Here is a 12,543-nt window from a genome sequence, read left to right as displayed (position 1 = left end):
TATTTATTTATTTATTTATTTATTTATTTATTTATTTAACAAATTTACATAGCCACCTGATTGATATATAGTGACTTTGGGTGGCTTACAAAATTTTAAAATTCCATTATAAATAAAAAAAACCACTTCAACCCCCCCTCCCTCCCCAAGATAACAACAGTACAATTAAATCAGCCACTTGATCCATTTGTGGTTACCATGCCCATTGATCAGGCCCATGAAAAGCAAGTATGTGTGTGGGGGTCAACCATGCCTCAGTGGGAAAGAAGTTCTGTAAAGAAGGGGCCATCACCAAGGCCCTTTTTTGTGGTCCCACCAGATGAGAATCTAATCAATGGAATCTGTATACATACCCTGTCTTCTCTTCCTAGTGGGCCAGATAAATGTAATATTTTCCATCATTACTACCTGATGCAGTCTTTAGAAACGAGTAATGCTCTCCACACCAATCAATTCCAGTTAAACCGGTGTGTGTGCATATATGTCTGTGAATATGAATCTGTAGCTAATCATCCATCTTCCCATATCACAAATATGTTTAAATGGTTGCAGATCTTCAAAAGAAAAATTGCTATTGAATAAAGACTTCTAGCTTGTTTACTACATAACAATCGAACTGCATCACAAAATAACGCCATCTCTGATTTATGTGGTGATGAAGTTGTATATTCCGTATTGGTAATGTGAAAAGCACTTAGCATATAAAAATGGTAACACACGAAGTGTTAATTTAAGTCATTTGTCTTTTGGAAGATCTTCATTTTCATTTTCATGAGACAGATTTTTCAAAGAATCTTGCAGTTAGTATATTTAGTAAGAAATATATTTAATGATGATTCAAATTGAATTTTTGGCATAAGGGATTCATTTATTTTTACAGGGTTAAGCATCACCATTAGTATTCAAAGCCCTTGATTGATTGAATTAGATGATTAAATTTTGTGACTATTTTAACTGTATCTAATTGCTTTGTTGGAATATGGGAGTTATATAGGAATTGTTTTAGCATCTTAGCTGTTATTTAAATTAGAAGCCTGTGTTTGTTTTTCCAGTTGATTAACAGTTGTCTTGAAAATACGCATGTTTAATAGTTCTTGAACATTAGATATCTTTCATGTTAGCGAACTGTTTAAAATAATATTTTCTTTTTGTAGCATCTAAATAAGACTTACAATACAGATGTTCCTCTAGTTCTGATGAATTCATTCAACACTGATGAAGATACAAAAAAAATCTTGCAGAAATACAGCCACAGTGGTGTGAAAATCCACACTTTTAATCAAAGCAGGTATTTATAGTTCAATTTTAATAATAGCAATAGCCTTTAGACTTGTATAACACTTCACAGTGCTTTATAGCCCTCTCTTAAGTTGTTTACAGAATCAGCATATTGCCCCCAAACATCCAGATCCTCATTTTACCCACCTCAGAAGGGTGGAAGGCTGAGTCAACCTTGAGCCTGTTGAGATTCAAACTGCTAAATTGCAGGCAGTCAGCAGAAATAGCCTGCAGTACTGCATTCTAACTACTGACCATGGCAGCTCTTGCAATAAAAGTTATGTAGTTGTAGAAGAAACAGCATTTAAGGAGCCAATTGTTATGTAAATAGTAGCAATAAAAATCTTCAATCTGTTACATAGGCTTTAAGCATTAATTTTTAAATTACAAAGAAGACTGTTACATAACTACAATGAATAGAATTGTAAATAATATGTAGGTGAGAGAATGAGTGTTTTGAGACAATTCTTCTCTTTATGTTTATGGATTCCGTTTTCTAATACACTGTCCCCTCATGTGAAAAGCTGCATTTGGTCAGAGAAGAATAATGCTGTGTATTCATTATATTTTGCTGTTACAGTTTTCTGGTTTCAGCTAAAGTGAATAGCTGAAATCCTTTTTTTCTCACATATTTTCCCTTAGCTTTCTGTGATATTTGAAGAGCTTGGTTCTCCCATGGAAAACCAGCTTTTCCCAGATACTTTTTTTTGGTAACTAGAGCTGTATGTATTTTATCTTTTTTTAATTACAGTTTTCAATTATAAGCTACATAAGAGCTGTTGGTTTCATAAATATGCTATAATAAGTAATTAATGATTGATGTTCCCTCCAGACATTGAATTGATTTAGCAGTGCCTCTCCTAATGTTTCAGCTGCTACCCTGAGGGCTTAATTTTTTCCCCCCAGGTATCCTCGAATTAATAAGGAGTCTTTACTTCCAGTAGCAAAAGATGTATCTTACTCAGGAGAGAACACAGAGGCTTGGTATCCCCCTGGCCATGGAGACATCTATGCAAGTTTCTATAATTCTGGATTGCTAGATATTTTTATTGAAGATGGGAAGGAATATATTTTTGTGTCCAACATAGATAATCTTGGGGCTACTGTTGATCTCTATATTCTAAATCATCTCATGAATTCGCCAAATGGAAAAAGATGTGAATTTGTTATGGAGGTCACCAATAAGACAAGGGCAGATGTGAAGGTAAAAATATTTAATTCAGTTGATTTCATTGTACATAAAATCTGTATACCTCAGTTTAATGACATTGCTAAATCTATTATATTCTCCATTTGCAACACATTGGTCCTCTACAAACGTATTTCTCCCACCCCATTCTTGGTCTGTGAACCAGATCTGCAGACCACATCCTATGGCAGGAAGCAAGACACGTCCTTATTGACAGAGATTCATTAGTTACACATTCCCACTCTGGAAATGCTAATTCCTTTTCTACCTTCCTCCACTGCTGACAGTGTTTCTGTACATTATGCATTTAGAGTTTTATATTGCATGTTCCATAGCTATGAAATTGATTATTTTTGCCTATTTATTTTGCACTCCATTGAGGTTCTCCTAAGTATTTATCACAAAAGACATAATTTGAGAGGATGCTAACTGTGAAGATACCTAATAAAAAAGTTTATTTTTTATCGTTTTTCAGACCACTTCCAAAATAAATATGGTTTTTAAAAAGTGTTATTTTTAAAAAACAAAAGTATGTATGCACACAGTTAGATTGCCTCTTAAGATGTTGTATCCTGCATAATACAGTGCATAAAGGAAAACAGTGTGGGAAATGAATCCCATTGGACTTAATATAGTTCCAAAAAGATATATAAAAAATTACATTACATTGCTGCGTGAAAAATAAAATAAAAACAACGTTTAGTCCAGTATTAAATCTATTACAACAGTGGACTAAATTATGCCATGGCAAAATATATGTGGGTTTCTAAAGCTAAAGTAATTGCAACTAGATCTCACTGAAACCAGTGGTACCAAATAATTGTTGTGACCAAAGCCATACATTTCTCTAGACATTTGTTTAGGCACTGTGATAGATTTCTATTTAATAAAGGCCGCCTTTACTTTTGCAGGGTGGTACGCTTACACAGTATGAAAACAAACTGAGGCTAGTTGAAATAGCTCAGGTGCCAAAAGCACATGTTGATGAATTCAAGTCTGTTTCAAAATTCAAAATATTCAACACAAACAACCTGTGGATTTCACTATCTGCAATTAAAAGGCTGCAGGAACAAAATGCTATTGATATGGAAATTATTGTAAATCCAAAGGTAAGCCTGTAAATAATTGAAGTCTGGAATTGCATTGGTGAGAATAACATTATGAATCCTCTTGAACTGATCAACTAGAGAGGTATTTCAAATTCTGTTTACATGTATGGATCTCCTGTCTTCAAAATAGTATTTGTAGGAATTTATAAGTATATCAGATCAATCTGGAAAAGTATTTCAAGAGCATATTAATAATGTTTAATGTTTCTGTAATTTTAGTCTATATTATTCTTGGAGGAATTCTTATTATCTTTTATTTAAAATTCACCTTTAACATTTTTCAGATAAACCTAGCTTTAAAATATACCATTTTCATTTTATAGATCACAAAATGATTCTTAGAGAGGGAATATTTTCATCTCTTAAGGATAACATAGTGGGAAATTATGCTCATTTTCATGTTCTTGTCAACACTTATTCATGAAACAATAACGTCTAATGTACGTTTCTTGCTTGTTTGGAGAAGTGTGGCAGGCAGGGAGATGTAAGATAAAACTTGGCTTCCTGTTTCCCAAATACATGGTGGCTGAAGAAAATTCCTTGTATATGCACTGATTAAATCCTCAGTGACTAGAATGTTTTTTGGGAGACATTTTGCTTTCAGGCAGCAATCTAAAGTTTCTAAGCTCACTTGAATTGAATTGAATCTGTAAAACTCAGCTAGCTATCATATCCCATGATCTTGAACACTTTCTCTTCCAGACTTTAGATGGTGGTCTAAATGTTATTCAACTGGAGACTGCGGTTGGTGCTGCTATTAAAAGTTTTGAGAACTCTTTGGGAATAAATGTTCCCCGTAGCCGTTTCTTGCCGGTCAAGACCACGTCTGATCTTCTACTTGTGATGTCTAACCTATACAGCCTTAACGCTGGGTCTCTAACAATGAGTGAGAAACGGGAATTTCCTTCTGTGCCACTGGTCAAGCTGGGGAGCTCGTTCACCAAGGTACACATAATTACTGAATTAAAAAAGATTATGTGTGGGAACAGACATTCAATCTATGAGCTAATAAAAACAGCTCTTGCTAATCACTCTTAAGAGAGTAGGAGTAAGACTGATCGTATCCTAAAATGTTCCCTACATGTGATCATCCAGCAGTTGCTACCTATTTTTATCAAGTCATTCTGGTTCTAGCAGTACAAAACTAGTGTTCGAGGTCAGTTACTGAAGCATCATATAAGTTATTGCATGTAAGGTGTTTAATTCTTGATTTAGATATATCCTGAGACTTGAGTGGCTAATTGAGTAGATTAAAATACAATAGTAAGATTAAAGATTGTGATTAATCTGATTGGAAAAGTTTTGTGGCAATGTAATTCTCATAAAGAACTAATTCTGCAATCTACAGATATTAATTAGTGCAATAGGCCAGTTTGCATCTATATAATGTAATACATTACTGTTCATAACAATTTTGTTGCTGCTTTGTTGTTTTTATGTGTGAATTGTTATTTAATTGGTTAATTTCTAGACTACTCAGATGACTCTGGTGGCTTCACAAAATTTAGTTAACCTAGACCTGGGCATTTTACAGCCTTCGGGCCACATCTGGCCTTTTGATTGTCTCTGTCTGGCCTTTGGTAACAGTGGGGAGGCGACAGCAACGGCCTTCTCCAACTGTCTGAGTTTCTCATGGTATGAAAATGATTTGCCTACATATGAGTTAACTGTTAACTGTTCTGTGACCAGTATATTGCAGTCAATTTTATAGACCAATTTTAAGTACTTTAAGCACAAGTAAGCCACTTTAAAAATTGATGGGCAACACATGCCCATCCCCAGTAACCCCAGAATATATTAGATTTGGGCCTGATTTAGAAAATATTAAGAATGTAGTAGCTGTTTCCTCTCAGAAGCTTCTGCTTCCCATGCCACTTCATTGTTTCTCCCCCAAAACCAAAACAAGCATCCCTGGTCCTTCTACTGAGTAGCATCTTGCAAGCTTCCAGGAGATTGTAAGGCCAAGTTGAGGCCACTGATCTTCCACAGTTATCCTAGCATTCTAAAGCTTTTAAAAGTTTGCTTTTAGGGGCTGACGTGTAACATTTGTGCCTTCCCACACTCATTCTAATAGGTTTTTTTTTCTGAAGTTTTAGTAGGATTATCATTCTACTAAATTCTTAAAGATTATAAAGATAGTATTCCCTTCCCTCTTTACCTGTTCATTATAGTTTTGCCTTCCTTAAATCAGTCAACTTTCTTATTCAGACAAAAGCCAATTTGGTCTAGTGATTAAGGCACCAGACTTCCAACTAGGAGACGTGAGTTCCAGTCCTGCTATAGCCATGAAAACCAGGTGGATGACTTTGGGCCAATCTCTCTCAGCCCAAGCCACATCAGCTAAGGTGAATAAAATATAACCATTATATAATCAGATGTAGATCAGAACAAGGACAATTAAAGAGAGCTATATGAAATACTAAAAAATTAACTCAAAGGTATAGTAGTGGACACTATATGGCCTTCAATGAACTGCAGATCAAGCTGTGTTCCAGATTCAAAAGTTATGACACCTCCTTAGGGCTTGTGTTTTCCAAATTAAGAATTAGCAGTACAATTCTTTGACTACATTTTGTGAGTTTCATAAAAATTGAACCCGAGGAATTGCATTCTCTTTTTTTTTAAGGTTCAAGATTATCTGACGAGATTTGAAAGTATCCCAGATATGCTCGAACTTGATCATCTAACTGTTTCAGGCGATGTCACTTTTGGGAAACATGTTGCATTAAAGGTTGGTCAATATGATTAAGTTTAGAACAATTCCAAACATTTATATACTTGAAATACTACATTCTCAAGCAACACTATTTGACAAAATCTGCCAATAACTTTAGAAGTCATCAATGCATTCTTGCAATATCCATTTGATATTGGGGATCTGGTAGATTACTTAAAATTAGTTAATCGTATATTTTCAATGACTTAAATAGAGTTGCACAAAACAGTCAGAAACACTCTTGTGTAGAATGGCAAGTGCAGATGAAGCACCTCACTTTAAGTTGTTAGTCACATGTTTTGCGAGTTTGCACAGCTGGTTCAAAAGCTTGTTTTGTGCTGTATCTGCATATGTATCCGAGCAAAGAAAGAGTTTCATTTATGAGCTGGATGAAATAAGATTTAAGTAGGTTTTCCATTTCTAGATCTCATCATATTACCTCTGAAATTTTAAGCTGTTTTATTTCTGCTTGTTCCCATTTAGCATCCAATTTGTTTAGGTGCCAGAAGACTTCTAAACTCAGTTGCAGATGGCTTACTTAATTTCTTTATCCTGATTATCTACTTGGGCTGTTAAGTTATTGTATCTGCCATTAATGTCAGACTTGACAGAATAAACTTGTTTCCAAATCTTATTGAATTAATTTAAAAACAATTATCTTCCATTGTATGCAGCAGAGGAATGAGGCTGGGCTTCTCCCAGTTTGGATTGTTCTCTATTATTATGTTCTGAAAAATGTAAAATATCTTATGCTAGAATTTTTCTTCATTAAAATCAATAAGTGCTAATTAAAACATTAAAAATAATAAAAAAGAAAATTCAATATACTTAACTGATATATAAACAGATAACATAGTATGAAGGAAATGAACATAAACAAAGCTTTTAAACATACCAAACTATACAGATACTAAACGGTAGATTCACAAATTAAGAACTGAATTTCATTCATTACGTTCATACCATTTCAACTAAACATTTCCTTAAACATTCCTTATTCTTGTAGTTAAAAGAAAAAATGTAAAGGAGTTGAAGAATGTAAAAATGGAATCAGATCAAATTAGTTCCGTCAAGTTGAGTAGCATGTATCTGGTTGAAGCAAACAAAATAATAATCTGAAAACAGGTATCTCCAAATTAATAACATAATTAACTCTATAATTGCACAAGAATAGTTTTAAAACTTTCTTGTAAATTTTATTATGGGTCAGACGTGATTAAAAAATACAACATATAATACAAATTACAGAGTTGCTCATACATTATATTGCCAAAAGTATTCGCTCACCCATCCAAATAATCAGAATCAGGTGTTCCAATCACTTCCATGGCCACAGGTGTAGAAAATCAAGTACCTAGGCATGCAGACTGTTTTTACAAACATTTGTGAAAGAATGGGTTGCTCTCAGGAGCTCAGTGAATTCCAGTGTGGAACTCTGATGTGCAACAAATCCAGTCGTGAAATTTCCTCGCTCCTAAATATTCCACAGTCAACTGTCAGCTGTATTATAAGAATGTGGAAGTGTTTGGGAACGACAGCAACTCAGCCACTAGTTGGTAGGCCACGTAAACTCGTCCAACATTGTGTGACCTCACAAATGCGCTTCTGGAAGAATGGTCAAAAATTCCCATAAACGCACTCCTAAACCTTGTGGACAGCCTTCCCAGAAGAGTTGAAGCTGTTATAGCTGCAAAGGGTAGATCAACGTCATAATGAACCCTATGGATTAAGAATGGGATGTCACAGTAAGTTCATATGCGAGTAAAGGTAGGTGAGCGAATACTTTTGGCAATATTAGTGTATGCTAAAATGGCTTGTAGCCTTCTGTACCTTGCTGTCAACAATGCAGATTCTACAGGCTAAATAAAACTCTTCCAACAGCAAACGGCCAAAAGAAGCTGCACATAGAATTCTTCTGTATGAAATGGACTAAGAAGGGGTGTTAATAACTTATTGTGTGCATCTAGGTAACAATGGCAACATAGCAGCTTATGATCCTGTGATTCAGTGTTCCCATCTTTTCGGGGACAGAGCTTCTCCACATAGGGAATTTTGGAATTCTTACCCTCCATTATTGCTGATGGTAAGACCTTAAATGAAATAGTGTATAGGGCTTCCAAAGATTTATCATTTGTAAATAGGGCCAAGTACAATGGTGACTTAAAATAGCATTAGCTCTTCCCCAATTTAGCTCTAAAGACATCTTGGTATAATCCTTTTTAAAATTCTATAGTATGAACTGTGTATCGGCATCTCATTCGATTGAGTGGGATTTATGTAATATTCCAAGAATAATAATTATGTGATTGGATATTTATTGGGGGTCTAAATGCAAGCTTTTAGCCACAATTTGAGAGCACACAGCTAAATCTCTATTTTCATTTTTGTAAATTCTGCATCTAAAGAGAGCAGCATTAGGAACATATTTTGGTACCTGAAGTAGCTTTCTTAGGAAGCTAGTTTCTACTCTCTCCTGTTGCTTGTAATTGGCACCTACAGTAGTTTTAACTGTTTCATAGAGGAATTGCGCTGTGTCTTGGCTTCAGAAAGTTTCGAAGTAACTGGTACATACTGGTTCCCTCTAGAGAAAAGGAGAGGCTTGTTTATTTATTCAATTTATATAGCAGCTCCCTTCATGTAGGTGAGTCTGGGCAGCTCACATACTTAAAAACAGAAAACAAAGAAAAAGTTAAAACTTAATTTGTGGGACAGTGCAATCCTTACAATGATTAACAATACAATTGGATCTCCAATTATCTGATACCAATACTGGATCCCCAGGCACGATGACAAAGCCATATCTTGACAGCCTCCTGAAAGGCCAGCAACGTCAGGACCATTCTAACCCCAGATGACATTCCTTTGTAAATGGATTCATAACATGCCTCTCCTGCCAGTTGTGATAGGACAAGTAGATATAGCTGGGGAGAGGGGCTGTCTCGAATAATGTGGGCCCATGCCATGTAGAACTTGTTGCTGAACTCTTCTGAGCATTCAGAACAGCCTGAGAAATAGGAGCATGTCGCCTCCTTGAATAACGTAGCATAACATCCCAAGTACTTTTCAAGTATGTGCTTTTTAGGGTTCAATGGAACTTTTTACATGGAATGGGACAACTTGCCACAGCCAATGCGCTGCGGCCAACTCACTACAGGACAATTCACCACAATCAACTGGCTGTGGGACAATTTGCTGCAGGAAAATTTAACAATTCTATTTAATTATTTAAAATAATTTTTATTTTTTGCAATTCACATTTCATTCTAAGCCTCCCTTTCCATGCTTTTTAAAATGATTGTATTTGACTATTTCTTTCATATTAGTTTAAATTGTGTCCTGCAAGCAAGTTGTCCTGCAGCAAGTTGGCTGTGGAAAATTGTTGTAGACCTTTTTATAGCCTGTTACAAAACATATGACCTTTGTTTCTTAGTTAAAAGGTAATGCAGCAGTGTTAAGACTTGCCAGTGTCTGTGATGGTATAATGGCATTGTTTATAGTTTTAAATTAAAGCAGTTGTTCTCTTTGCCTTTTGAAGAAAAGATAAAAAAGGCACTTTTTGTATGGAATGTCCTTTTTCAAATTAGCCGTTATAAATACATTTTGCAGTTTCGAATTTTTGAATTTTTCTGGAACAAAAAGTAAAACATTGAGCAATTAAGAGAGGAACACAAAAAGCAGTGTACAGAAGTAATTAATTATGTAAACAGTCTTAGTTGTAGACAAAAGTAATAAATCCCGGTCAGAGATATTTCAGTGGGGGTTCAGAAACAGTTCAGAAATTCAGAAAATGTGAGGAAGATGTAATAAAAAAACCTGTAAGTTCTGCATTGGTGGTTCTCATCAGATATGCCTGCTGTAAGTTGCTTCAGAGCAGGCGGTTGAAAACTTGAAGATGTATAAATCCATCCCTCAGGAACAGAGCCCCAAGGGAAAACTGGCTGGCAATTAACAGCCAAGAATATTTCCTTGTGCGGTTTGGTTGGAGGACATAAAATCTTTCCTGCTATAATAATGATTGTCTCTTTAGTGAATCTCAATCTTGGATTCAGATATATGCGTTCAAAGCTATTCTGATCTAATTCTGCTAATTTTAGAAAACATCTTGTGACTGCAATTAAATATACATTTCTCAAATATAACTGACAGTTCTGTGAAAGAGGACATTAATGCATATGGTTGGAATTTCTGTAATGAAACAGCATATGTTTTTGTTAGATGTTATAGGATAAATGTAAGGAGTTCAATATCAGTATTTTATGAAATGTGATCCCTTCAGAATTAATGAAATGTAAACTTAAATTTAGAATTTTATCTTTAGGAAGCTCACTGGAACTTTATTTTTTATTTCCATAGGGAACTGTCATAATTATTGCAAACCATGGTGACAGGATTGACATCCCCCCTGGAGCGGTTCTGGAGAACAAAATAGTCTCGGGCAATCTTCGTATCCTAGACCACTGAGCTGCTATGAACATCATATAATATAGTTTCACAAGTGGAAGAATATATAGGCATTAAGATTTGTATACAATCACTCTTCTGTTCTTACAGTATTATTTCTGTAATCCCTTTTAATTGAGAAAACTAAGAAAGACAAATATTTAAATAACATAGTAATTCAATTAATATAACCTAAAGTGCAATATTGCTGATACTCAATGACTTTTGAACTGCTTGTAACAGAAAAAGCTGCGAAACAATATGCTATTAACTATCAAATACACCTACATTATGAAGTACTTTTTGCTACTATATAGCAGGTATGTCTAGAATATTATTTGCCTTTCTGTAATTCAAACTGCTATTCACAGCAACCTCACCCCCTTCACAGGATGGTTCAGTACCTCACTTGGACTGTTTTATCCTGTTTACCCAAAGAAAAGGTACCTGAAACATTTGAATAATCGTTTCTCATCCCTCATCTGTACTGTTACTACTTAAAAACATTAGTTTACTTTTAAGTATAGAACAGATTACCTTCTTCATTATACTCATATTAATCGAATAAAATGTGTTGAGACAAAAGAGGAAATGAATTCTACATCTGTACAGGTACTGAAATAAAGAATATCAAGTCCTTGGTCTGAATATTGGTTTTTGTTGGTAATAATATTAGGAAATAAGTTAAATAATTCATTTTAACAGTTTTATTTCGATTGACAGTGATTTCTGCTAATGTTAACAGATAGGCATGCCTGTTTGAAAAAAGCCATAGACACACAAAACATGGTAGACTATTGTTGTACATAATCATCACAAGAGTAGGCACTCACTGGATTTAGATAAAAATGCTGTGAGGTGAAATACACAGGCACTTTATTACTTTATAACAGGCAGGTACCAGCCTGAAAGCATTAAAAATGTTATAAATTAATACCCCTTATACCGTTGTTTATAGGTATATTTATTTCTATGCACCCTTGAAATATTTTAATTGGAGTGTGGGTGGGAGAGACTTGGAGGTAAGTGTTACATGGAAACTGACCAATTTACACTCTTGTAATCACCCTCCTTAAATAAACAACAAATATGCTTGAACTGCCTTTTCCGTTTGCCCATATAAGAACTGGGCAAGCTTTACAACTTCATTTTAAGATACAGGAAATATTTCAAATATTGTTTCCTGATGAGAGTACATCTTCAATTGAAAAAAAAAATACTTTGGAACATGACTGCACCTTAACAAATCCAAAGTTATGTAAGTAATCAAGAATTTATAGAAACATCTGTAAAAAAATAATTTTAACAGTATACTTTTATAGTGAAAACATTTTCAAGATTTCAACAGCAAGAATTTTCAAACTGTACCATCATTAAATAAGGTGAGACACCACATGAATTTCATTGCACTAGAGGAAATGCAAAGCATCTTTTTAATATAAAGACTTACAAAGCACTCTCTAGACACCAGCTGTGTTACAGCTATGAATTCTTTTGGATTTGGTCCAAAGAAACCTGAGTCTGGTTCCAGATAGAATGAAGAAACTGCACAAAGAACTGCTGTTGCTTTTGTTGCAAAAAGAGTTCTCCCCAAATCATTCCTACAGCTACGTTCTAACACATTTCGAGAGTTTCTTCTTCAGTTTGCAATAATCCATCTTCTGCAAAGAAGAAATCATTCCAATGTGGAGTGGCAAGTTGTTAGTCACCTCTTCTGTTCCCAGATTTCAGCCATGTTTAAATCTAGAATCTGAAGCCCTTTCAGTGATTGGAGGTTTCCAGTGTAAAAAGCTACATCAGCTGTAACCAAT

The 12,543-nt window shown here is 34.8% G+C and overlaps 2 protein-coding genes across 3 annotated transcripts in view; one reads left to right on the top strand and one right to left on the bottom strand.

Annotated features, from left to right (window-relative positions):
- Window positions 1-11,369, top strand: part of UGP2 (UDP-glucose pyrophosphorylase 2) — a 27,557-nt gene extending 16,188 nt beyond the window's left edge. For both annotated transcript variants that reach the window (XM_032213452.1, XM_032213451.1), the window contains exons 5-10: window positions 1,155-1,288; window positions 2,185-2,482; window positions 3,379-3,576; window positions 4,279-4,521; window positions 6,203-6,307; window positions 10,646-11,369. In XM_032213452.1, coding sequence (XP_032069343.1) covers window positions 1,155-1,288; window positions 2,185-2,482; window positions 3,379-3,576; window positions 4,279-4,521; window positions 6,203-6,307; window positions 10,646-10,753 — 1,086 coding nt within the window. In that variant the 3' untranslated portion in view covers window positions 10,754-11,369. The remainder of the gene's footprint in view (window positions 1-1,154; window positions 1,289-2,184; window positions 2,483-3,378; window positions 3,577-4,278; window positions 4,522-6,202; window positions 6,308-10,645) is intronic.
- VPS54 (VPS54 subunit of GARP complex) overlaps window positions 11,084-12,543 on the bottom strand; it is a 40,678-nt gene continuing 39,218 nt past the window's right edge. The window contains exon 24 of the mRNA XM_032213450.1: window positions 11,084-12,543. Coding sequence (XP_032069341.1) covers window positions 12,438-12,543 — 106 coding nt within the window. The 3' untranslated portion in view covers window positions 11,084-12,437.

Source organism: Thamnophis elegans, chromosome 3, assembly GCF_009769535.1.
Source record: "Thamnophis elegans isolate rThaEle1 chromosome 3, rThaEle1.pri, whole genome shotgun sequence".
Classification (NCBI taxonomy): Eukaryota; Metazoa; Chordata; class Lepidosauria; order Squamata; family Colubridae; genus Thamnophis; species Thamnophis elegans.
This window is presented reverse-complemented; position numbering and strand designations above follow the sequence as displayed.